A 25246-nucleotide genomic window follows, 5' to 3' on the forward strand; every position below is an offset into this window, starting at 1 on the left:
CTGGCATACCTGTTTATACCCCACAATGCTAGCATGCTCTAGGAAGGCCGTGCTGGCTATCCTTCACGGAAATGGGTGACACGTCTTGCGCCCTGCAGTAGTGAGCGATGTGTACGGAACGGGGCGGGGGTGAAGTATGCAGGGGCTCATGTGAGATCGTCTTGCGGAACTGAGGGGTACCATTCACCGATACGAAGTGAGACATTGGTTGTGATGGGTTGAGAATTTGTATGAGTTGAAGCAAGCCTGCGGTTGAAGAGGCCCTATACTAATATGGTGGTAGATCCAACACGTTCGCTATCGAACGCTATACGTGAACAAAACGCCCCAAAATGCTACCCGTCTAATGCGTCGACATCTATGCGCGCCTCTTTGCCTGTTCTCTCTGTCGAACTTCATTCATTTCATCCAACATGACGCGGTTGAACTGCTCCCACCCATCCAAATACACATGGTGGCCAGCCTTGTTGATGATGACGACTTTGCCTACACCATGATCATTCTTCTCGTCTGCAGATGCCTTTACTAGTATCCGCTCCCGCTCCTGCTTCATCTTCTCTGCGGCAGCAAAACCACCCGCGACGTCCATCCAGTCATTTTCACCGTACATGAAGACGACTGGGAAGCTCGTCTCGCGCTGTGCGGTGGGATTGGCGGCGGTGTCGCCGTCCACTGTGGGCTGGTCATGTGCTTGTAGGTATTGTCGACCAACGCCTTGAATTCTTCGAATCATCGGACTTCGGGCAAATGCACCGGGAGCAAGCAGGTACGACAGCGCATACTCAGAACTACCCCGTTGGCGAAACAGAGCATAGCTGTAGTCATGCAGAGCTTGAGCCTCCTCTTCCGGCAGTTGTGAGAAGCGGCGTGACGTCCAGCCTGATACTAGACGCGGGCCGAGGGGTCCCGACCAACGTACAAAGGTAAAGGGCGAGACCATGTTGGCCTCCCAGAGAGAATAAAGCCACCAGGGCAATCGTCTTTTCGGTGGCTGTTTGGGCTCTTTCGCAGTGCCTTCTGTCAAAGAGTCAGTCAGGTTTCATAGATCTGCCCAAGACGGTACGTACCATTCTTGCTCCGCTGATTCATGAAGTTGTTGTTGTCCGCTGTTGATGGCTGTACGCCGTTCCGGTTCGTGTCGGCCGCATCCTGGGTGAACTCGTTCGCCATAGTCGAATCTTGCGGATCAGGCATCTCCTCATCAACCGCGTACGGGTCTTCAGGGATACCGACCGGAGACGCAAGTATCAACTTGTTGAGATGACCCGGATACTTCAGTGCATAGGCAACAGCTAGGTATCCTCCTAAGCTGTGTCCCAGCAACGTAAAGCGATCTAACCCCCTCTTTATCCGCCACTCCTCGAGCGCATCTACAAACCAGGACTCAGTCTCTGCAATCTTTCCCTCTTTGTCCTTGGCATGGATCTTGAAGGCCGGTCGACTGCTCCGGCCCATGCCGAGCAGGTCCAGCGCAAAGACTTTCCAGCCTTCAGCGCGGGATAACGACTCGAAGTTGCGGTAGAAGAAGCCCAATCCAGCACCGTAACCGTGCAGCATGACCAAGTTGTTCTCCACGTCCTCGCCCAGTCGCTCCACGGAGAACTCGTTCAGCGCGCGGTCCTTGCCACTCAATTCCACCATTTGTGAGTTCCATCTTCGTGGTCCGTATGGGTCGTTGGTGGCATTCGTCGTGGTGTGGTCTTCGGGGTGCTTCGGTGGCGCATCGAGGTCTGTTGTGGACGGAACGGCCGAGGCAGGAGCGGTGCCCGTTTGGGTATGTGTGGGTGGACTCTGGAGATGTGGGATGTAAGAGAGGACGCGGTGCTCTGTTCTAAGGTTCGCATGCGCAGTTAGTACACGTCTGACATGCAATTCATACAGTCATCACTTACGCCATGGGAGATAGACCTGCCCACCACTGGTCAAATCCCGCTTTGGCTGACAGAGGAAACCATTTGGAAAACCTCCCCTGCGCCTCTCCCTGCTCTTTCGCGCGTTGGCTCGCCAGCATAGCCTGCTGACCTCCCTGCCTCCCCTCTTCGCTGTCCTGCCCGGCCATGGTCGAATTTCCTTTACTATCAATTCTAATGGGCGTGCTCAGGCTCAGACTGATGTAGCTCGCGCCGCCGAATCCCGCGCTCTTATGTATGACGCTGCGGGCGCTGGGTCTGGCTAGGTAACTTCGTAGCATTCGCAGGCGCGCTGAAAGTAACAATGCTTGTGATGACAGGGAAAAAGAACGCGACAAGTAGACTGAGGGTGGAATGGTGGCGGTATTTGCGGCGTGTCGCAGAGCACCCTCGGGGCGCTGCCTGCGACGGATTTGTTTTGGTACAATATCTTGACGTAGCCTCTGGACGAGTTACGGTGGCGGAAACGCGATGGCGACGCGGAGATAAGAGCGCCGACGTTTGTCGCAGTCCTCGGACAAGTAATCTGGCCGTCTCCGTTTCTATCGACTCTCAGATGGCTACGCGTGTCGGTACAGCGAATTAGGGAATTGGATTTGAGGCAAGTTAAAGGTAGATGTGATTCTCCTCCGCCTTCTGCTGGGAAGTCGCGACTGATATGCCTGCCCACTACCCCACTGCAAGGGTTCGTCGAGCCTCAACTTCCGTGTGAGACCCTTCGGCCTATCAACCGCACGAGACCCACCACACCGCCATCAGGCTGACATAGTTTGGATCCTGTGACATGCAAGGCAAAATAGTGTAATCGATTACTTCCATTAAGTGTGATATGTCATAACGTCGTCTAGAGTACAATGCTAACAACTCCAACCCAAATGCAAATGTCCCGCATGCATACAAACAAAGTAGTGTACAATACTGATTAGGATAGCCCAGCAGATTTCTATCTGTTACTGGGCTCCTCGACCCAGTGTATTCTTCATCCATTTGCTCACCACGAACGGCAAAGCGTGTTGCAGCGCTGCTACTGTGGCCGCTGTGCTGAGCTTGAGATGTGCCTCGTGGCTGTGTAATGACCTTTGGTGCTGAGTGTGCTGGTCGGTCTTTGGATGGCCCGCCATCTTTCCGTGGCGGAGGGATACCGGCAATGCCTTCTGAGGCGGGTTGTGACTGTGGCAACCGTGAAGGCGCCGGTGCCGGTCGCGGCGATCTTGGTGCGAATATGTGCTGGTAAAAAGATCCCTTCATATCTTGGGATATCGCTCGATCCTCACACGAATCGCTGAGGCTCTTGGGCGTACGTCATGGTGTTCGCACTCATAACGCTTTGCTGGCTCATGCGCGCGCCCCGGGTGTCGACTCCACTGCCAGGTCTCTGCTGCTTCTGCAGGCGCCCGTTGTTGTTTGAGCTCCCCGACTCGGTCCTGGTCTGAACAGAGAAAGGTCTTTGTGGAGGTGCCACACCTTGCTTTTCGAATAGTGTCTCCTCGCTCATGGGCGCTTGGTTCAGTACGCTTTGCGGTTCCGGGCGGCGCTTTCGCTTGATGCAGCAGCAGTTGCGGTCATATGGATAGGCCCAGAAGAGGTAGCAGACTGCCCAGATCAAGATGATGCATGGTACAATTCCGAGGCATACAATGAGGGCAATAGCTGTCGGTGAGATTCCGCCGTTGCCGTTTGAGTCTTCTAGGAACCGTGCTTGGAGATGGTGGATGGCAGGCATATTTGTGGTAGTATTTCTGGTTGGTAGAGTGTTCGAGGTCCGATCTGGCGGCGAGGTAGATAGAGTTGTGTTTATTCAATGCAAAGAACAGGTCACAAACGAAAAGTGTCAAGAGGTAAGGTGAGAGCGACAGGAATGGACGGGTTACGGAGCGTTGTGAAGCGAAAGTCGTACGTGAAAACTGTCTGGAACAATGAACAGGTGCTGAAACGAAGGATGACAGTTGCCGGTGAAGCGCTTTGTATGCGGGTCTGGTTAAGCCACCCGTGGAGACGTCATGGGGGCTGTGGAGAATCGACTGACGCACATGGCCGCCATGCCGAGAAGTCGGAACTCCTGGCGGTTGCGCGTTCTCATACACTAGAGCGATTAGACATGCGCTACACTCTTGGTGCGAAGCCGACTTCCCAGTAGTCTGTCTCTTCGCAGATGCTGTTGCTTGTCAGTCCTTGCGCTTGGTGCCTTGTTCACGACTGAATGATTCATCGACATTCTTGAGCTATTCAGATCTACCCAGCCTCTGCTGAAGCGACCAGGATCCTGAGACTGGGCCTGATTACCAGGGGCCGCACCTGACGATGTCCTCAGAAAGCTACACTCGTGCCGTCTCAGCCGCAAGCCCAAAGACCTGGAGGATGGTGAGCGCTACAGGCGACCATGTCATTGACGTGTTGTGTCCTAGTATGAAGCGTTAGCCCTGTTTCCAACTAGCGAGACCGGAAGGCGCGGCGATGACCGCATGGATGTCAGACTAAGCCGGCCCAGATCACTGCGTGTGGGGTAAACGTCTGCATCGTGCGAAATCGACAGGAACCTGAGTACACAGTGCCGCGGGCCTCAGGTTCTCTGCGTTGCGCTTCATCGCATCGCTGAAGCCAGGAAATGAAGGGTGCAGATGTGCATCGTCTGCGTTAGACGGGTGTGGGGCAGCCGATCTCATCTGACAATAGACGAAACGCGCAATCTGCAAGCGCCCACACTCAGGGATCAACTCTCAGGACGAGTACGTACCGCCGTGCTTAGCAATCGTCTTCGAGATGCTGCGCGAATTGCTCTGCCAAACCTCTTGTCGTCCGGCTTCGCCCAAATCCACCACCTCAAGACTCTTGAGGCCGTCTTCATTCGGACTCGCGTCTTTGGCGGCCCGAAGTGTCGATTGGAAGAGCGCTTCCGTTTCGTGCCATGGCATGGTCTGGTCACTCTCGGCATGGACAAGGACCAGCTTGAACCTTGAGCAGGTACCTACTCAATTCATCAGTATCGGATCAGACGGAGTTGAGTAAATTTGATCGTCGTATAAACCACGACATGGCTCCACAACAGTTTGGGTGCTTCGTCAACTTACGCGCCATTGTTGCCAGTCGATCGTCGCTTCGCCAGGTGTCGACCATCCTACGGGCAAACCAGGCTTGAAAGGCAGGGAACACCTTCACAGGCGCAAGAACAGGCACGACGCCACCGATTGAATATGATGAAAATGCGTTTCCAGCATTCGCAAAGGCTGCGCACAGAATGAGGCCAGCGAACTCTATGCCGAGACTGGTTGCGTAACGGTGTGCAATGCCTGATACGACAGCGGTCCCTAGTGAGTGTCCCAAAAGTACGATTCGCTCGGGAGGTATCAGGCAAGTCTTCAAAGCCCAGTCAATCACAGCCTCTGCATCGTTCAGTAGACCAGACTCCGAGGGTTCGCCTGTCGAGATGCCAAAGCCACGATAGTCGAATGCTAGAACAAACATCTTCTCCGACGCTCCAGCAGAGAAGGATCGATACTCTATCGTGCGGCGCTCCTGTGCTAACGTGGCAGAATTCCCGTGAAAGTAGATGAGTAGTCTGGCTTCCGGGTCGTTGCGTAGCGCATTCCAGGCAACTGTATTCTCTACGTCGATGCCTGTCTTCTCCCCGATGAACGCATCGGCATTTTTAGCATATATACCCAATGGTGCTATAAGCCATGCGAAAAGTCGCTCTCCGTCTTTCGAAGTAATGCGAAAGGGAATGACCTGGTTTTCTGATCACATAAGCCCAAAGAACTATACGGCGCATCGGTTCGTCACCAAGACCTAGGAGACTTGACATACTCAGGAATCCCGCTCTTTCAGGCTGCGTCAACCATTTCCCGGGGAAGAACGTGAAGTTATGGAGATAGAGCATTTCTGACTTTGTTAGCGTTGGCCTGTTAACGTTCACTCGGCAGGTATTTTCTAACGTTTCTGGACCCATGGTAAGCAGCATAGCAGCGTGGCCGGAATCCATATCAGACTGAGAAAAGACAGAGTCGTGCCGATAGATTCATAGATGCTCATGATGGAGTTGGTCGTGTACTCGATGGCGGAAGCGATTCGCACCGGGAAAGAAGCGGGAGGGTTAGCGCGCCGTCCATAATCGCTCGCACTGCCTGCCTGCCGGCTCAGGCGTTCAGTCAAACGCTGGCAAGGACGCGCATTCTGTCCGCTGTTTGTTTGTGCTGAAATTCGCGATCAGCGATTATGCGCACCGGCTTAAGAGTAGATGCAATAGCTCAGGCGGTCCAGCTGCCAGATGAGGGGTACCGGTGGTCGGGAAGGAGGCATGCGGCGTCGCGCGCCCACGCCAGGTGCCTGCATCAACTCAAGGTACCGCCAGCAACACCTACTGAGACCACAGACACCACTCGTATCAAATGTTGTGCGAGATTCTGCAAGCTGACTCATGATCGCGAATACCTCACAGATCCTCACCTAGTGCGGATCACGGGCGGACCGACGAGTGATGACAGCCATATCGAAGCCGAATCACTTCATGAAAGTCTATTTCGAAATACTGTAGACGACGCATGAAGGGGTCATTCTATATACCCCTGTCGCTGTACTCAGTACACGCTGAGAAGTAGCTGAAAGTGAAGCATATAGTATTGAATTGCATTACATCTTCTATCTCGGCAACTGGATACGAAAACTTGCTGGATCCTAGGGAATCTCTCGCTCGTCTCCCGGTCCGACCAATATATGCCCATAGCTACGGAGTCTTGCGCTTACTGGGTGATTCCCTGTTCCAGTACTATTGAACGGCCTCGTGCTAATCTCCCAGATCTGGCGGTCTACGGCCTTTCTTGCGCCAGCTGAACGGCTGATACTCCTCAGCTTGCGAAGAGGTGTTAGCAGCGGGCGACTCATATAGTGACTTGTCGACCTCCGAGTACAGGCTGGGGTGGAGTGCGACCTTCATCTGTTGGTCTTTGGCATTGACGAATCCCAGAGCGCGTCGCATCTCAGAGTCTGTTGCAGATTGACGCTGTAGGACTGCATTGGCATCCTTGTACTCTTTGGATTCCAGACACGCCATCGCGTGGGCGATGTTTATCTCCTTTTCCAAAGAATAGCCTTCATCATGCTCAGTGGGTGCGTATGCAGTGTAGCGCTTTGGCTCTTCTGACTCTCTGCGGAGGGGTCCGCGAGCGCTGGAAACATCTGGTGCTGAGACTTCGGTGAAGATACGCATTTCTTTGTCATCCTTTTCGGGGTCGTAGTATGTAGACGCCGAATATGCAGAGGATCGAGCGGAGTACCGATGCCCATCATTGTAGTTAGTCGGTAAATCCGGAGGGGCTGATGACTTACCTCCGCGGACAATGCGAGCTTTTATCTTTTGGAAGAGTGACGGCCCCCTTTCCTTTTCAACCTGGTAGATGGTCGGTGCGCGGGACATTTTGTGCCCAAGATATCCAGTTTCCTGATCGAGTTCTGAAGAAGTGTAGTGTGCCCAGGGTGTCTTGTTTAGCATATCACGCTTCATAACCATTTGCGGTGTGATGCGCTTCAGCTCCCCGCACTCCCACTTCGAGATCTGCTCTTGCAGATCTTGGCACGAGGAGCATTTACCTTTGAACCGCATGAAGACTAAGTAACCTATCATTGCGATGAGAAGAATAGCAAAGAGGATGAAGAGTGAAAGGATGACGATGACGGGGGTATCGTCAAAGTGGCGGTTTGGACCCAGTGGAATAACAGTGGGCGAAGAAGTAGGCGGTGATGTTTGAGAGGGAACAGCCGATGATATCGAGATTGTGGGTTGAGGGATCTTGCTGGTCAGGCTTGCGGAAAGACTAACGGCGGCTGTCGTAGATGCGGACGGCTCGAACGTAGCCTGAGCAACGTCTGTGGGATACACAGTAGTGTACTCCGTAAGCATGACCACCTTTGCTTGTGCCATGCTTTTCATCTGTTTCAGTGTGAAGGTAGTCTTGTTTTGTTGCGTGGTGAGCTGTCTTGCCTGAGGGTCTTTTGCGTTATTGGTCGTCTGTTGTAAGGTGGGATGAGAGAGATTATAAGCAGTGCCTTGCTTCATGCGTTAGAAGCTGTTTGCAGTACGTGCGAGCCCAGTATGTCTACAATGCACTGATCAGCTGACTGAATTAGCTCGTCACTAGAAGAGACTTCGTGTAACCACAACGCTGACTAGTGATAGTGAATATCACACGCTAGAGACCTAGTATTACTACTTCTCGTGTCTCGTCTACCGATGCATCCTTCAAGATATCACGCAGTATCTTCTGAGTCATGTAGACAGATAAGGGAGACATGTGGGATACAAAACACTGGTTTCGCGACATAAGAGACATGTCATACAAAAGACCGTGCAGAGTTCACATCTCACGTCATGTTATATGAATTAGAGCACAGTTATGCGTAGAATCGCCTTTGTACGTGGCAATGGCCTCGATGATTGACATTAGACCTGTCCAGAAGTTGTATTGTCACTGGCGCTTACCTTCAGAGTCACTTTGATATCACGAAAGAAGGAAGAAAGCTTTGGTGGGTATTGTTTCATTATCCTTATCATCAAAATCCCAAATAAAACGGTTGGAACAGTGATGAGGGTATCCAGCATCGGACGTCAATTCGATAATAAAGCTAAATTATTGTTGGCCTCCTACATGGCGTGCTTGGCATCTACATGCTCGGCGTGCGAGACCGAGCCCTGCTTAGCAGCGACTTCCTCAACACGGCGCTCGATGTCGAGACCCCACTCTGACGACTTCATGTTAGGAACGAAGAGAGGAGCGTTGGTGAAGAGGTAGTTCATCTCCTCGAGAGGACGCTTGGCGGTCTCAGGCAAGAAGCAGTAGAAGAAGACGGCGTTGGTGAAGTTGCAGATCTGAGGATTTGATTAGCTTAAGGTCAATTTGTTGAGCTGCGAGAGTACGTACAACGAACAGCAGGTAGAACCTCCACCCAACGGATACCATGCCGAGCTCGGTGACTTGGCCAATCAAAGTGTTGAAGGCAAAGGACGTCATGGTGGCGATCGATACACCCTTGGAACGGGTCTTTGTGTCGAAGATCTCGGCGGGAATGATCCAAGATAGCGGTCCACAAGTCGATGAGAAGCAGAAGTTGTACAGCCAGGTGACAGCAATGAAGCCCCACGAAGCACTAGCGTTTCCAGTTGAACCCGGAGGGAAGACAGCCAGCATAATGGTGGATACGATGAAAGTAAGGCAGTTACCAAGGTTACCACCGATCAGAGTCCAGCGACGTCCCAGTCGGTCGATGAAGGCAATGCAGAGCGCTTGTCCGCAAAGAGCAAGAACGGAAGAGATGGCCTGGTATTTGAGCGCCTCAGTGCCATCAATACCCATCTGCTCGTAGATGGTGACTGAGTAGTATTGAATAGCCGAAACACCAGTCATTTGAACGGATGCCTGAAGCGCACAGGCGAGGAAGAGACGGCGGAAGCACGACTTGTCCTTGAAAAGCTCGAGATAAGATTGAGCCTCATGCTCTCGCTCAAAACTGAGGGCTTCCTGAATTTGCTGGAACTCGGCTTGAACCCAAACGTCGTTGGTGTCACCATGGGCGTGAAGCTTGGCCAGATTCGTAAGACCTTGCTCGACCTTGCCTTTGCTGATAAGCCATCTGGGCGACTCGGGGAACAGCATGATAAGAGCGGCCAAGAAGAAGGCAGGTACGACCTGGATACCCAGTGATGTTCGGAATTGACCGTTGTCGCTGTCAGGGAACCCGATATCAACGCCATAGCTGATCCAGGCGGCGGCTAGGGCACCGATACCCAGCATGAACTGCACCAATCCACCAATACGTCCGCGGATGCTGGGATGAGCCAACTCGGATTGATACAGAGGGATGATCATGACGAGGAAACCGACACCGACGCCAGCAAGGACACGTCCAGCGTAAAGGTAGTTGAGGTTTACGGCAGCAGTTTGCAGAGCACCACCAAGCATGAAAACCTACAATCATCATTGCGTTAGCAACAGTGCGCGCCAGTAGATATTGTAGAGGGTACTTACGCAGGCGCCCATCAAGATAGTAAGTCGTCGACCGAGGTAGTCACCGGCGGGACCACCGAACATGGCACCGAAGAAGGCACCACCGGTAAAGACTGACACAACGGCTCCCTTTGCATTTGCGCCAGGATCGTTGAACTCGCGTTTGAACGCTCCAGAGGCGATGACTTGGGCGATGACACCGAGATCGTAACCGTACAGTAGCGAACCAAGGGATGCAAAAAGACCCACGAGGAACTGGTAGACTTTGGGAGGGAGCGCCATGGCTGCTGCAGAGGGGATTGAGCGCTGCAGTGGGTAGGGGAATGCGATGCGTAGAGAGACCCACCATCGGCAGCCTGCTGACCCTTTATACTTGAAGGCATTATTGATCCTGCTGCGCTGCTCCCTGGCACCATGTCACCACCCATGGCTGACCGCGGTCTGGGGAACGCATCGAACGAGGCTACTCCACGGTCTCCGCAAAGAGCGGGGACACTGACTCGACTCCGCGTTTATTCTCTCCGCGACCCGCCTCTTCATCCCTGCATCACCAGCCATCGGCGTCAATACCGAGGCGACAGCACTTGTTCGGTCGATCGTAGCCCGAATCGCTACTTTTGCTTCCAACGCGATAACGTTAGCACATGCATATTCGGGATGCAAATGTAGAATGCGCTACATTTCCACTGGTGGAAGTCTTCTTGGCTCCCCGTGGTCGTGGCGGCAGTTTTTCTGTAAACAACAATAGTGCGGCATGTCTCCGAGATGATAGCAGCTAGCGTCCGCTGGGGAAATTCCACGAATGGGAGCATGTGTCAGCGTCGGGTGCGTCAACCAATCTGGCGTTGGCACCGACGCCGAGCCGGAGGTGGGCATGAACGCCATGAAGCCTTCAACGACATCGCGAAGGTCAGGCCACTACCATCGTGAGTCCTGATCTTGCATGTGAAGTTCTTTTCCAATACACCACACAACTCAACCTTCAAGCATCATCACCATCTGTCCTCATCATCATGGCAAGCTTCACTAAGATTGAAGAGAGCGAAACGCCTTCCATCACGATACATCCCTCTCACAAGATCGCGAAGATTAACGACAACATCTATGGAGGATTCACTGAGTAAGCTCCCAAATAGACGCCCTGCGGCTGGCGTTGGATGCGTGTTTCTTTTTCGGCTAACCGACCACGCACCAGGCACATGGGCCGCTGCATATACGGCGGCATTTACGACCCCGGCAACCCTCTTTCCGATGAGAGAGGCTTCCGCAAGGACGTCATTGAAGCCTTCAAGGAACTCAATGTGCCTGTAGTGCGGTACCCGGGCGGAAACTTTGTAGCCACATACCATTGGCTTGATGGTGTTGGACCCAAAGAGAACAGACCAAAAAGGTAAGTTATCACGGATGTTAACTCATGCGTGGCGTCCCTTAACTGCACATGTGCGTTGGGGGCTGCCGATGCGTCTTGAGGATCAGCTCCCGTTGGCCGTATTGGCGCCACAAGCGTGTTCATGTGACACCGACCCAGCCACCATTTGTTCAGCATGTCCGCTACAGCAAGCTAACTGTAAGCCTAGGCCTGAGCTGGCATGGATTGGCATCGAGCCAAACACATTCGGTACGGATGAGTTTATGCAATGGTGTGAAGAAGTCGGCACAGAGCCATATCTCTGCCTCAACTTCGGAACTGGCACTCTGGACGAAGGTTCGTTTCATGCGATCGCTATTTTCGCACACGATCTGATTACATGTAGCTCTCGGATGGCTTGAGTACTGCAACTCGGATCGCGACACCTACTACGCCAACCTTCGTCGCAAGAACGGTCGCGAGAAGCCTTACAATGTATGTTCATCACCCTCTATTCACTCTTCCTACATCATCAATCATACTGACAACCATATAGGTCAAGTACTGGGCCCTCGGCAACGAATGTTGGGGTCCATGGCAGGTCGAGCAGATGACCAAAGAAGACTATGCCAAGAAGGCTTATCAATGGGCCAAAGCCCTCAAACTTCTCGACCCAACTATCGTTACTATCCTTTGCGGTGAGACCGGTTACTCCTCCTGGGATTACTATGTCCTCAACCAGTGCGTCAAGTGGGATGTCCATGGTCTCAGTGGCGATACCACGAAGTCACTTATCGACATGCACTCCATCCACATCTACACTGCCGATAAGGACCATCTGCCCAATGCTACCGCACCTCGAGCGGCGGAGCGAGCAGTGCAAATGACGGCGAGCTTGATAGATCTTGCACGCATCGAGAACAAGGTTCCCGAGACAGTGCCTAGGCAGACTATCTGCTTTGACGAATGGAACGTTTGGGATCCCGTTCGTGCGCCTGGTGAGCTCGGAGCTGAGGAGAAGTACACACTTTCCGACGCTCTCGCTGTTTCCATCTTCCTAAACGGCTTCATCCGCCAAGCCAAGGATATGGGCATGGCGACTGTCGCACAGAGCGTCAACGTCATCTCACCCTTGATGACCACGAAGGAGGGTCTTGTCAAACAGACTTCTTGGTGGCCTCTGCTTCTCTTCTCCAAGTACATGCGTGGCCACACAATTGCGCTCAATGTTCGCGCCCCAGAATATACCGGCCGCACAAACCCGAGCTGGATCCGCAACACTATCGAGACGCCCTACCTAGACTGCAGCGCCACGCTCAGCGACGATGGTTTCATCAACCTTGCTGTCACCAATGTCAACGAGAAGCAGGACTTTGAAGTTGACATTCCGGGACTGAAGGCCGACAAGGTCGAGGTGCACACCGTGACGGGTGACAATGTTGATGTGGTCAACACTGATGGCGTGCAGAACGTTGGTATCAAGGAAAGTAGCTGGGATGGGCAGGGCAAGTTCAAGTTTGGCAAGCATTCCTTCACTTTGCTGAGGTGGAAGGCTTGAATGGCTGGCAGGACAAAGCGCAATACTGACTGGTGAGTTTGTGGAATGAATTAAGACAATTAGATATATGACAATAGAAAGCCTATGCAGCAAGTATGAAGTATGCAAGCACACACGGAGATGACTACTAGTTCTGCCAAATGCCATCAAGCTCTCACATTATTTTACAACTCTCCCGTTTCCATGTACTTCTTTGCCACCATTAACCAACCATCTCGATACGCCCTCACCTCATCCGCATATGTGTACAACATGGCGGATCCAACCACGACAAGCCCCGGAAGAATGATCAACATGACAAAGTATTGAACCATGCCCCACCATGCACTCTCAAGACCTTTGCGCATGGCCTTGTCTTCGCTCGTTCTCGGAAAACTCTCCTTCGGTACCGCTTTGCCCAGGAACTCGCAGAGGGGCTCCCATTTCAGTTCTCCGTCAGTGTCGAGCTCCAGTAATTGACTTTGAGGTACCAACGAGCGAACAGTGTCGTAATGCTGGTCGAATGCCGATTTTGCTGCTGGGCCACCGTAGTTGTTACCGTTGTGCACCTGGAATATAGAATGTACCAGTCGCATTAACGGGGCCAATTGTGTGATGTTGAGTTGACGACAGAATGTGAATAGTCGCCACGTATCAAGACACCATATGCTGTCTTGCATGCTTTGTTCCCAGTCTTCGTACCTCCTCTTCGTCAGGATGACCTTGGCTTCTGGGTAGGCCTTCACCAGTTCCGATGCGAACACACAGCCGGGTAAATCCATAACGACATCGTAGTCGGCCAATAGTTTGTCAAACTCTTCCTTGCCATACGGTTCCATCTTCTGTTGGTTTGAAGGCCGTTCTTGGGGCGGTAACAGAGTGACGTTGACAGCTTCTTCCCACAGCGCGAGTTCAGACGGTTTGGCGAGCACATCGCGCATCTGATGCGAGGTATAGCCAAGTTTACGGAGTGCGACTGCGATAGTGGTCGTTCCCGTACGACACATGCCCAGAACCAGGATGCGCATTGGCTTTTTGCGAGTTCGCTCGTCGCGGTCGATGAGTCTCTGCTTGGACATGCTGGGCGTAATTTGCGATAGGCTCATGTTGCTGTATTGTTATGAATGATCGTGATGATTGTCAGGTGAAGATACGTTTGTTGTAATGCGAAGATGTAGAGGCGTGGTGATGCATTAGGCTAATAAGCGGGCGACCGGGTGAACAGGGCCGCATGTGCGAACCGCAGGTCTGGAACGGCCAATCCTCCGCATAATATGCAGGGCAATGCGACGCGATTGTCAAAGCCGCTTGCAGAATCTCATGTTGAAGCACGATTTCGCAGCTCTGTCTCCCAGTTTGAGATAAAACTGCTGGTGAGGTGGTGCAACTCCAACGTGCTCTTCGAGTCCTGATCCTCCATGTAACGTATCTCGTAGGCTCGGTTCGCCCATCTTGCAGCGGTCGCCCAATCTTCCACTCTAGCATGGCTTATAGCGGCAACTCTGTAGGCTTTAGCATAGTAGTCAGCAAGCCCCTCCTCCTCCACTAGTCCGGCAAGTTGAACGCTCGCCTGAGCGTCCTTTTGCGCCTGACGCTTCCCGGCCTTGGACTGTGGCGCCGTCAGCACCATTTGCGGTTCGAACTTGGAGAATGCGTTTTTGATGGTGATACGGCGATTGTCGCTAGCTATCTGAGCGGCTTGCTCGTGTGCACATGCTACACAGTTGCACTGGAAGCCATATCGATCGAGCTGCTTTTGGCGATCTTCCCGACTGAGCAAAAGGGAGATGTAAGACACGAAGAATTCTTCTCCGGCCTTGATCTTTCGCGTCGCGTAGACGATGCGCTTGTTTAGTTTTTCGCTCCAGTAGTAGCTCGTGTTTGGCCGGCATGAGTGGTTGATGCGAGCGATCTTGGGGAATAGGCCGACCTGATCGCCGGTGTTGTAGGCATTATTGCGAAAGATGGTGCCCAGAGTATCTTGAGAATTGCTGTCAACAGCTTTTGGCTGATGTGTTAAAGAGAGGACCTCCTCTTGTGACTCTAGCGATAGGGTGTCAAATTGCTCTTGGAGTAGCATAGCGACAGCTGCCATTGGATATGGGCTCCCCTTCGCCAGCTTTGGCAAACGAATCTTGAGGACGGGCGTCTCGCGCATGACGATGTCGCCTATGTCCATGTCATGAGCTGCAAAAACACCCAGGCCCTTCCCTTCGCTTGCTTTGACGAGATAGACCCCCGGCAGCCCAAGGCATGTCGGGTACTGAATGTGGCGTGTCGAATTGGATGGGCATTCTTCGGGATGATATGCAAGGACTGTTGAGCGAGCAAATGATAGAAGGCAAACGAGATGGAAACGCATTTTACAGAGTCTAGATGAGTGACCAAGGATCTTTGGGAACGATCAAGGTGAAGCTGGGCCTACCTGACTTTCTATACGCGTGCGTGGGATGAAACGCGTTTGACACGGATGCCTCGCGGCGTCGGCCTCCTGCAGTGATTGTGCAGACATTACAACTTTGGGCAAGACCTTCATAGCCCTGGCGAGTGGTATGACAGCAAGAAATAGCGAAAGCGAGCGTTGTGTTGAAGTGCAAGCAGATGGGGAGTGTCTTGGTCACGAAGTGGCTTTTCCGCACGGCGGAACCATGCCGCGACGCGATGGATAGCGTGCAGGCGCGACAGGGCGAGCTCCTTCATCTGCCACAGTTTATACGCGTTGCGCCGTCGCAAATATGTCGCCAGTGCTCAGCGATTGATGAGATGACGTCGACGCGACTGTCAACTGAGATGCGATGCGGGTCTGATGGTCCCGTCAACAGCCGCTGCCGCACCTCAGGATGCCGATGACGAGTCGGCCTGCCGTAAACCCCAACCGCGACAGCAAAGCTTCCCCGCGCTCTGGTGGGGCCGCTGCCCATTCCGTACCCATCCCACGATAGCAGCAGGAGCGATGGGGCATTCAATTCTCCGACGCACGCCGTCATCGGACTTGTGCGCACCTGCCCTCAAGTCAGTCCGGACACACGACAGATAATATAGCACACGGCAGACAAGATGGTGTGAGTACGACGCCAGCATACACAGGCGTATCATGTACTGACTACCGCCAGCTACACGGCGTCCTTTGCCTTCTTCGAGGCGCTCTGGGAGTACGGCGTCAGTCACGTCTTCGTCAACCTTGGATCCGACCATCCCTCCATCATCGAAGCCATCGTCAAAGGCCAGAATGAGAAGAAGGGCCAATTCCCCAAGATCATCACATGTCCGAACGAGGTAGGTACCCGAGACGCACTTCAATACGGCCAGCGACTGACGCGTCTAGATGGTCGCCCTTTCCATGGCGGACGGATATGCCAGACTGACGGGCAAACCCCAATGTGTCATCGTGCACGTCGACGTCGGAACCCAAGGCCTCGGAGCCGCCGTACACAACGCCTCGTGCGGCCGCGCACCTGTCCTCATCTTCGCCGGCCTGTCGCCCTTCACCATCGAGGGCGAGATGCGCGGCAGCCGGACGGAATACATCCACTGGATACAAGACGTGCCGGATCAGAAGCAGATTGTCGCACAGTACTGCAGGTACACGGGCGAGATCAAGTCGGGCAAGAATGTCAAGCAGATGGTCAATCGGGCTCTCTCGTTTGCCATGAGCGATCCCAAGGGGCCTGTCTATCTCTATGGCGCGCGCGAGCCCATGGAAGAGGACTTGACTCCATACAAGCTGGAGATGGACTTCTGGCATCCCGTCGAACCCGCCGCTCTTCCTCCCAAGGGTGTCAAGACGATTGCCGAGGCCTTGGTGAACGCTCAGGAGCCTCTCATCATCACCGGATACTCGGGGCGAAACCACGATGCCGTGCAAGAACTCGTGCGCGTGGCTGACAACGTCAAGGGCATTCGCGTACTGGACACTGGAGGAAGTGACATGTGCTTTCCTGCAAACCACCCCGCTTGGCTCGGCCTACGGTACGGCAACGACCCTGCCATCAAGACGGCCGACGTCATCCTAGTCCTCGATTGTGACGTGCCCTGGATCAACACACAGTGCCATCATCCCAAGGAGAATGCCAAGATCTTCCACGTCGATGTCGACCCCCTAAAACAACAGATGCCTGTATTCTACCTAAACGCTACACAGCGATACAGAGCCGACTCTTATACCTCGCTGACGCAGCTCAACGAATACTTTGAATCGCAACTCAAAGAGAAGATCTCTTCCCAGCTTTTCAGCCAACGGTGGATAGCGTTACAAGAGTCGCATAAGAAGAAACTTGAAGGCATTGCCGGCGAAGCCAAGGTTGACGAGAAGGGCCATTTCAGCACTCCATACCTTTGTTCTCAACTCAAGAAACTCTGCCCTAATGACACCATCTGGGCTATAGAGGCCGTTACACAGACCGGCTTTGTTGCCGACCAGATTCAGGCTACGCTTCCTGGCTCATGGATAAACTGCGGTGGTGGCGGACTGGGGTGGTCTGGAGGTGGTGCGCTTGGCGTCAAGCTTGCGACTGACACAGAAGGAAAGAAGCAATTCGTATGTCAAATTGTCGGCGACGGTACCTACCTGTTCTCTGTTCCCGGATCAGTATACTGGATCGCGCAGCGCTACAAAATCCCCATCCTTACCGTCGTCCTTAACAACAAGGGCTGGAACGCTCCACGACGGTCGATGCTACTCGTACACCCCGATGGAGAGGGTTCTAAAGTCAGCAACGAGGAGCTCAATATCAGTTTTGCGCCAACTCCAGACTACTCAGGCATTGCCAAAGCGGCCAGTGGTGGTCAGATCTGGGCTGCACATGCATCCACTTCAGACGAGCTCAGCAGGCTGTTGCCTGAAGCCATCAAGAGCGTACTCAGTGGAACATCAGCAGTGTTGGATGCTCACCTTGAGGGCCCAGAGGGAAAATATGGCGGTGGTAAGGGACGTCTGGGTTGAACCGAGCGCCTGTTTTTGCCGCAATCGATAATCAAGGGAAGCCTGGCATGCTGCGTTAGTGAAGATGTAACACATAGCAATGGCACATCTGCATACACGTTTTACTTAAACACCTCAAAACAGTCATGTTCGAGTGGGGCTAACTGTATGCAGGTGTTGTGCCACCTTGATCGTTGCACATCATGAGAGGTAGGCCAAATTGCGGTACGTGTAGTGAAGGACCTGATGACACCTAAGGACTTATGAGGACAAACCAGTCATAGAGGAGCGAGGTAAGGCATCAATGCAGACTCAATCGTGCTGGCCAGAGTCACAACTAGCTATTATATGCGTCATGGAGGACTATAAAAACTCCTCTTCACAGACTTTCACACTCTTATATACATCATCAAAGAGCAAGCAAACAAACCAATCCAAATTCCAAACCTACCTCTCACATCTCGGCTACCACAGTCCTCCACAGTTAAACAGCAAAACCTCAACATACTACTCAGCTGCCACCTTTACGGGATGTGTTGGTGGGTTACAAACTTCCACAAATGTGGATGCAAATACGGATCCACTCCTGAAAATCCGGAAGGTTACGGTCGTGTGTATATGAACTGTGAGGGGGTCAGCAGCTCCCCTCCAAAAGGTTCGAACGGCTGCGAGAACAACCCCGGCGGCCGAGAAACGATAATGGGAACGAAGTCAGTCTTTCTCACAACAAACTGCCCAAGACACGAAGCCGAGGCCAAGGATGCGCAGGAGAAGAAAGATGACGTTGACGGTGGAGGGGGAAAGGGTGACGGTACTGTAAAGGTCGGGGCTTAAGGAGAGGACGACTGAGAGACAGACCACAGTGGAGCATGGACGTCTCATTAAGGACATGGAAGTGATTGCCAAAGCAATATGAACACGATCTCGAGTCATAAATGGTACACAATCAGTCTACCCCTGTTTGCTTCCGAGATTTGAGTGACGATATGAGTGTGTGCTCATACCTAGGCAGTGACGGTCATCATATGGCATTTTGCACGAAATTCAGTGCAGAACGCGGCGAAGACACAATCTCCTCAGCCACTAGCCATATTGACCTTGCACATCGTTTCAGAGAAAAATGCAGCAATGCGCATAGTCGCATCTCATACAGGAAGCCGCATCTGCAATATCGGCGCTGCAATTGTCTCACGTCAGCTGTATATTACCAAAGCGCCGGAAGCTTTATAATTGAGACGGACTTGGAGTTGCACCGCGCTATGTAGCCGTATTACGGCCAAAGCACGAAAGAATGTCGAAGAAGAAAGAGGCATCTGCATCATGACGTCGCAGCATGAGAAAACAACCACAACATCTGGCGCGCCCGTTATCTCAGAATCGAGTGGCCGAGCTATACCCGTGCTATCATCCGTCGTCCGCGATACGATAAAACCATTGATGCTTTCCGGCAAGTCTCGAGCGGGGCGGAAGGGATCGCCGTGGTCGGTGCGGACAAGCTTTCGCAGCCAGCGTACCAAGGTTTACGGCACCACCAAAGCTTACGTCAAGTGAGTAGCCGTCGCATTGGACGCAATTATCCATCAGATCGACGAAAGTGCAGGACCAAGCGACGCCGTTATCGTCCACCCCAGCCTCGCACACTGGGAACAGCAGGTGCGCGCGTGCCAAGACGGTGGAACGGGCTGACCTAGCTGGAAGAGGCAGCCGCATATGCACTTTACCGTGATATCTGTCTTGCCCTACGTAGTCGGCATCATGGGTAGGTAACTCAATCTTGATGATGCCGGTCCGTGTACTCATTAATATGCTTCAAGGGTCCCTCTCACCTCCGCTTCTCACGCCCTTCCTGTCGCTCACACATCTGCCTCACAAAGCTTTGTGGTGAATGATGGCGACCCGAAGCCCTCATCGCGCCTCAATGGCTGTCATCTTGAGCACGATGCTTGAGCTTGCGGCAGCTGCTGTGGTGCGTCGCCAGAGCGCGCCTGTGAACCCGTTCGCGCCCATCGACCCCCAGGACTGGGTCAATCCAGACAACATGACTTGGGATGGTACGTCCGAGCATAACCACGAACTGAAAATGGTTACTGATGCTTTGTTCAGATTATGCTGCGCCACCAACGACCAATTGGGCTGATCCAGCACGCAAGGGCAGAGATCGGAACTTCAACATCGCCTTGGTGACCATAGATTACCCGGACTCTCCGTTCGTCGTCACGCTGCCGGCCAACTCGGATATCTTCGGTAACCCGCAACCACTTGCCGCTGGCTTGAGTCGTGAGGATGTGCCCAAATTCTACCACGATCTTCTCAACGTACCCAGCGAGCTCAACGAAGGCCACACGCTTCACGAGTATTGGATGGGCGACTCATTCGGGAAGTATGGTGTGGACCTGACCGTGTTCGGTCCATATCGAATGCCGGCGCGAAGCTACCAATATGGCATCGACGACGAAGAGGGTGGTTTTAATGAAGGCGCTTGCCCGGAGGGACCGCCATGCTCGGTTGATCTCAGGACCGATGCGCTCGGAGCATGGCGTGCCGATGTTGGGAATGAGACGGCAGACGCGTACGAGTTAGCCTTCATTCTCTCGGCCGGCCAAGACGAATCCTCGACATGGCAGGAGTTTGGTGAGATGAAGTTCCTTTCTAGAGAAGACGTCCCCGAAGAGTTTGGACCACCGGATAACTCCTCGCTTCCAAACTGGGCTAGTACACGCTACGTTGAGTGGTCATCGTGGGCTGCAGCCTCTACGATATGGCCCAACGCCGGTGGTGGTTCTTCTACCCAGGGAGAATCGAGTGGCATGGCTACGTTTGCTCACGAACTATCGCATTTGCTCGGTATCGGAGATAACTACAACAACCCCTTCAGCGACCCTCCGCGACGAACATACACCGGCCCATGGAGCATGCTGTCTCGAGGCAGTTTCAATGGTCCAGGAGGACCCCACACGCGCTGGCAGATCCCTCCTGTACAGGGTGCGTCCATGGGATCTCTACACACGATGCGCGACAAGCACCAGATTGGGCTCATTGATACAACTCCGATCTTGCAAATCTCTCGCTCAGGTCTCGCCACTTCTGGTCCAGTCATCGCGCAGATTACCGCTCGCTCTGTCGATCCGGTGGACAGTCTTATGGGATTCAATATTTCCTTTGGCGCTGCCGGCGACCTTGCGCCCCCATGTAATGCGTCCCTTGATGCTCTATGCGACGGACGTGGCTACAACAACTACAATGTTGAGGTCGTTCAGCGACTTGGTGCGGACTCTTTCTGCCCAGATTCTGGTGTCATGATTAGCAAGACCAAGGACAGCGATCGCGTGCAGCCGTTCCAATGGACGATTGATGCAAACCCACAGGATGCGCGCCAGATCGATTTCTTCCTCCCCAACGGCACCGCAAGATACTGGACCATTGGCGACTACAGGCAACTAGTCGATGCGCTGTTCCACGCCGGTACAAACTCGGGCTCAGAGTACGAGCACATCGATCACGAGAACGGCCTGCATCTGTACATCCTCGAGAAAATGACTGATGACAATGGGGTATTGCACTACACCGTAGGCGCAGCATCAACCGCGACCAACGTTACTAAGTCCGCTCAACATGGCATTGAGCTCGGATCTGGCAAGGTTATCAGCAACGGAAATTCTACTAGCCCCGCGGACGGCTTGTACTGCACTTTCGAGCTGAAGAACACCGGTAAAGCCGCCTCGCTTGCGACGAACCCTCATCCACAGGATCTGTCCGCCTACCTTGGGTCAGATATCTACCGTCTGAAGGCCGAGGTCGAAGGCGCTGGGTGGAAGGTCGCTGTTCCTAACGCGTTGGCTTACGCCAAGGCAGGTAAGCAGAAGACAGTTAATGTTGCTGTTGGCTGCCAGGGATACTGTTCAAAGGAAGCCACAGTGACTCTCATCGCTACGAGTGAAAGCGACAAGTCTGTCACTAGGACGAAGACTTGCAAGGTTCGCTTGTAGATAGTTGATTAGCCTATTAATTCTTACATCTCTTCTGCCTTACCTCACAACAACTATTATATAAGTCTACATTTGTTGAACATCGTGGGTTAGTATTCTGTTACAGTCTAACAACTTGCAACTTATGCTGTCGCTGAACTTTACAGCGTTAAGCTTAGTTTCTGTCTACGAACTTTAGGAAGATGGTAGCACACTAGAGATACGACTACGCCTTATCTTTGACCCTGCATGTCCAGCGCCCTGAATGTCGCCCAAGTCTGCGCAGCTGACACTGCTAAACTCCCTGCGGCTAGTACCAACGCCGTGACCCCAAAGATCACCGCCGCCCAGAACGTGTACCAGGTACTGGAGTCTCTCTGGTCCTTCCACAGAGCGACGAACCCTTTCGGCTTCTGCTTCTCTAAATGCTCAATCAAGGTCTTGATACGAGGAGCAAGGTTCGGGTATAACTCGTACGACACTTGGTCTGTAACGCCAAGGCTTTCTTCTTCGTCGTCCGAGTCGTCAGCGTACAACTCACTTGGTCGTCCACCCTCCGCAATCTCTGTACGTTCGTTATCAAAAGGCCTCAACTGTACAAGACAGTCGATAGGTAGCTTGCACTTTCTGCCAGTGCTGTCTTTGAGAAGCGAGCGGATACCTAGGTAGTCCCGTGCGGCCTCTGGGGTCGTGGCTTTTTGAAATAAGACAACATAGCCATGACATTCAAGACCTCGCCTACCCTTGCAAGAAGGCTTTTGACTGAAGTGTTTGTTGGTACTTGCGGCTGCTGGACGCTTTGCAGAGGAGCAAGCCACCAGGGCAGCGGAAGGTCGTAGTATGCCTCTCTGCGTGACGAGCTAAATGCCAGCTCACGAAAGATCCATGAATACGACCTAAGTATCTGCTTTCGATACGGCATTGATACTGGTGACGTTCTAGAACCAACTCGTGCGTGATCAGGTCCACAATCGAAGAGATCACAGTACATGCTGACGACATTAGAAGAAGACACTCGGGGGGCAACAACAACTTACTGGAACATGGAGTTCTGGCGGACGTGTGACGCAAACCAGAAAATGTAAACAGTCAACGTTGATGAGTTGAGAGTCAAGTGCTCGTGTAGGTACTCGGTCCACTCCACTTTCAACCCTCCAACGCCAACTAGAAGATTCAGGCTAAGATGCCTTGGATTGAAAACCTCTGCATTTCCTCGCCGGAAAGGATTATAGGGCAACAGACTGTTCTCTGGGCGTAAAGCTAGCGCTGCTAGCTCAGATAGAGGTAGTGATAGCAGAAATCGGACTTGATCGACGTCGTCCGTGTCATCAAGTTCGGTCTCCAACACAGGACTCTGCGACCATATCTCGTAGGTGAGCTTGGATTGGAGCTTTTGGACATCCATTCTTTCGCTTTTGAAGAAGGTGTTGAGGAGCTCAGTAGATGCGAGGATATACAGAACATGTTCCAAATACTTGATCTTGTCTGGAGACTGGGGCTCAACCAGAATGCGTTTCCGGTAAAGGCCATGGAGAACCTGGCCTACCGTGATAAGCTTCCATGGCTGAAACCTTGGATACACCCATTTACCGGCCAGCTGGTATTCGAGTTCTGCAGTCGTGTCCATGATCTCAACAAGGCAAGTCAAAAAGTCTTCTGGCTTGCAGTAGGCAAAAAATGACCAGGCTTCTGGCATATTTTTGTTTTCTCGGGTCCATCCGAAATCCAGAAACGTTCCACGTGGCCGACGATCCCAACAAGCGTCAAGCCTTTGCTCTGGATCCCCAGTGCAACACAGCAGTATCTCTTGCACCAAGGGCATGAAAGTCAAGACGGCGTCCCAGTCTCGAAACACAGAGTGCCATGACGATGCTCTGACCTCGTCGCACAATACCGCCAAGTTGTCGAAGTTGACTGGATCGTGATGCGCAGGCCGATTGTGATCCACCCGTTCTTGATACAAGCGAATGATGTAGCGATTATCGCTGAAGTGGAACTCGTCGAGGGACGTTGCTCGTGCATCTGCAAGTATAAGAACGCTTTCTAGAAGATAGATATCGGAAATACCTACGGTTATCCAGGAAGCGGTGTTTCAAGTCTCTGTGTCGCTTGATTTCGTCTGCCGTCAAATGGTCGCCCTCTTGAAGGGGAAACTTCAATGGGACTTGTTCGGATAGCAGGCCTGGATCGACGTTGTCTTGGACCAGTTCATCAGTTTGCAGAGTTGCCAGATTGTCTCGCGAAGTATCCGCGGTCGGTACATGATTCTTATGAAGATCCGTGTTCGATGGGCTATCGTTTGAGGGGTTCTGGAACGCAACGCCGGCGAGCTTCGTTCCGTAAGGCTTGTGCCATTGAGACTCATGTGATTGATCTGCTGCCACTGAAGATTGCTCTTCATTCACTTCGCAACGATGAACAGCTGGAGACTCATCAGCTGCAGAAGCATGTTGAGCTTCTGGCATCGCCCTTGCTAATGCTCGATGAATGTTGGGGTTTTGTTCTCCAAGAACACTGCTACGTGTAGCTTCGTGGACGCATTGCTTTCGTATGGCCAGCTCATACAGGGCGAGATTGGTATCCGCGATCTTTCGAAGAAGGAACATGTGTTCCTTTGAATCTTCGGTAATGCTCGACGCTGTGGATGGACTGGCAAGCCGCGATCGGTACCTAGTGTTGAGTTCACGTCTTGGACCTGTGCGCACTTCATCGCCAAGTGATGCGACTTGTAAGTTACATCGCAAGAGTTTCGGGTATCCGTTGGTATGGTGCTCGGACATTGCGCTATGCCTCTTTGCATTCAGATCGGAAACTAGAACCCCAACGCTCACTACCTAGGTACTTAGGTATGCAGAGTAAGACAGAACTAAGGTAGAAGAGAATCTAGGCTGAGCGAGAATCACTAAGACTATGCGCTCGCTTCTGTGTTAGAAGACTAGTAAGTAAATAGTAATAAGTAGCGTTCTAGGATAAGGGTACCGAAGGTCCTGTTTAAGGTTAGAGTTCGCTACTGCTAGTAAGACGGCTGCGATAGGCTAAAAATTAATATCTAAACATGCTGCAGCATGCATGCATACATATAGATTTAACAGCATTCTGCGTTAATTAGAAGCGTAAGCATTAACTCTACACTCTATTTGCTAGCTACACTAAACACATTTTGCGCTTGTACCTAAATAGATATTTATACTAGCACTACGTTATAATTACCTCTATTCTTTTTAACTACTCTTTTCTATTAGAAGTCTAATTAAAGTAAGAATAAAGCTTTCTAGTACACTATAATATATAGAATAATAGTCTATATCTTATATAGTATATATAGAGAAAACTCTAACAAAGTTTATTAGTTTAGTTAGTTGTTTCTCTATTATTTAAAGCTTACTAATATCTTTTAGTTAAACTTTAAAGAATCTATTAATATTTTTTAAACTAACTTAATTAACTATAAAAAGACTTTAATACTTCTAAGTATAATAATTACTTTTAAGATAAATAATATATAAGTAAATATATTATTAATATTTATTATAAAGTAATAGATTAAAGTATATTTACTAAGATCTATACT

General features: G+C 52.1%; 11 protein-coding genes across 11 annotated transcripts; 3 read left to right on the forward strand and 8 right to left on the reverse strand.

The window, feature by feature from the left end:
* Window positions 1-358: 358 nt before the first annotated feature.
* On the reverse strand, window positions 359-2059 carry J4E79_011732 (uncharacterized protein; the record flags this gene model as incomplete). The annotated part of the gene is made up of 3 exons (XM_049360560.1): window positions 359-1017; window positions 1068-1831; window positions 1893-2059. The coding sequence occupies 3 exons, from the start codon at window positions 2057-2059 to the stop codon at window positions 359-361; spliced, it is 1590 nt and encodes a 529-aa protein (XP_049205007.1).
* A 1121-nt stretch (window positions 2060-3180) lies between these two features.
* Window positions 3181-3633, reverse strand: J4E79_011733 (uncharacterized protein; the record flags this gene model as incomplete). Its single annotated transcript, XM_049360561.1, has 1 exon — window positions 3181-3633. One exon carries the CDS (start codon window positions 3631-3633, stop codon window positions 3181-3183), a length of 453 nt encoding a protein of 150 aa, XP_049205008.1.
* Window positions 3634-4627: 994 nt separating this feature from the next.
* Window positions 4628-5939, reverse strand: J4E79_011734 (uncharacterized protein; the record flags this gene model as incomplete). Its single annotated transcript, XM_049360562.1, has 4 exons — window positions 4628-4875; window positions 4979-5644; window positions 5715-5789; window positions 5843-5939. 4 exons carry the CDS (start codon window positions 5937-5939, stop codon window positions 4628-4630), a joined length of 1086 nt encoding a protein of 361 aa, XP_049205009.1.
* A 751-nt stretch (window positions 5940-6690) lies between these two features.
* J4E79_011735 (uncharacterized protein) lies at window positions 6691-7824 on the reverse strand (the record flags this gene model as incomplete). The annotated part of the gene is made up of 1 exon (XM_049360563.1): window positions 6691-7824. The coding sequence occupies one exon, from the start codon at window positions 7822-7824 to the stop codon at window positions 6691-6693; it is 1134 nt and encodes a 377-aa protein (XP_049205010.1).
* A 720-nt stretch (window positions 7825-8544) lies between these two features.
* J4E79_011736 (uncharacterized protein) lies at window positions 8545-10186 on the reverse strand (the record flags this gene model as incomplete). The annotated part of the gene is made up of 3 exons (XM_049360564.1): window positions 8545-8769; window positions 8822-9865; window positions 9926-10186. 3 exons carry the CDS (start codon window positions 10184-10186, stop codon window positions 8545-8547), a joined length of 1530 nt encoding a protein of 509 aa, XP_049205011.1.
* Window positions 10187-10917: 731 nt separating this feature from the next.
* On the forward strand, window positions 10918-12810 carry J4E79_011737 (uncharacterized protein; the record flags this gene model as incomplete). Its single annotated transcript, XM_049360565.1, has 5 exons — window positions 10918-11024; window positions 11100-11294; window positions 11482-11609; window positions 11659-11747; window positions 11809-12810. The coding sequence occupies 5 exons, from the start codon at window positions 10918-10920 to the stop codon at window positions 12808-12810; spliced, it is 1521 nt and encodes a 506-aa protein (XP_049205012.1).
* Window positions 12811-12974: 164 nt separating this feature from the next.
* Window positions 12975-13895, reverse strand: J4E79_011738 (uncharacterized protein; the record flags this gene model as incomplete). Its single annotated transcript, XM_049360566.1, has 1 exon — window positions 12975-13895. The coding sequence occupies one exon, from the start codon at window positions 13893-13895 to the stop codon at window positions 12975-12977; it is 921 nt and encodes a 306-aa protein (XP_049205013.1).
* Window positions 13896-14107: 212 nt separating this feature from the next.
* Window positions 14108-15151, reverse strand: J4E79_011739 (uncharacterized protein; the record flags this gene model as incomplete). The annotated part of the gene is made up of 1 exon (XM_049360567.1): window positions 14108-15151. The coding sequence occupies one exon, from the start codon at window positions 15149-15151 to the stop codon at window positions 14108-14110; it is 1044 nt and encodes a 347-aa protein (XP_049205014.1).
* A 695-nt stretch (window positions 15152-15846) lies between these two features.
* Window positions 15847-17731, forward strand: J4E79_011740 (uncharacterized protein; the record flags this gene model as incomplete). Its single annotated transcript, XM_049360568.1, has 3 exons — window positions 15847-15851; window positions 15903-16065; window positions 16115-17731. The coding sequence occupies 3 exons, from the start codon at window positions 15847-15849 to the stop codon at window positions 17729-17731; spliced, it is 1785 nt and encodes a 594-aa protein (XP_049205015.1).
* A 1897-nt stretch (window positions 17732-19628) lies between these two features.
* Window positions 19629-21696, forward strand: J4E79_011741 (uncharacterized protein; the record flags this gene model as incomplete). The annotated part of the gene is made up of 2 exons (XM_049360569.1): window positions 19629-19761; window positions 19814-21696. 2 exons carry the CDS (start codon window positions 19629-19631, stop codon window positions 21694-21696), a joined length of 2016 nt encoding a protein of 671 aa, XP_049205016.1.
* Window positions 21697-22708: 1012 nt separating this feature from the next.
* J4E79_011742 (uncharacterized protein) lies at window positions 22709-23371 on the reverse strand (the record flags this gene model as incomplete). Its single annotated transcript, XM_049360570.1, has 1 exon — window positions 22709-23371. The coding sequence occupies one exon, from the start codon at window positions 23369-23371 to the stop codon at window positions 22709-22711; it is 663 nt and encodes a 220-aa protein (XP_049205017.1).
* Between the last annotated feature and the right edge of the window lie 1875 nt (window positions 23372-25246).

This window comes from Alternaria viburni (genome assembly GCF_023758015.1).
Source record: "Alternaria viburni strain BMP 2772 chromosome Unknown scaffold_47, whole genome shotgun sequence".
NCBI classification, from domain to species: domain Eukaryota; kingdom Fungi; phylum Ascomycota; class Dothideomycetes; order Pleosporales; family Pleosporaceae; genus Alternaria; species Alternaria viburni.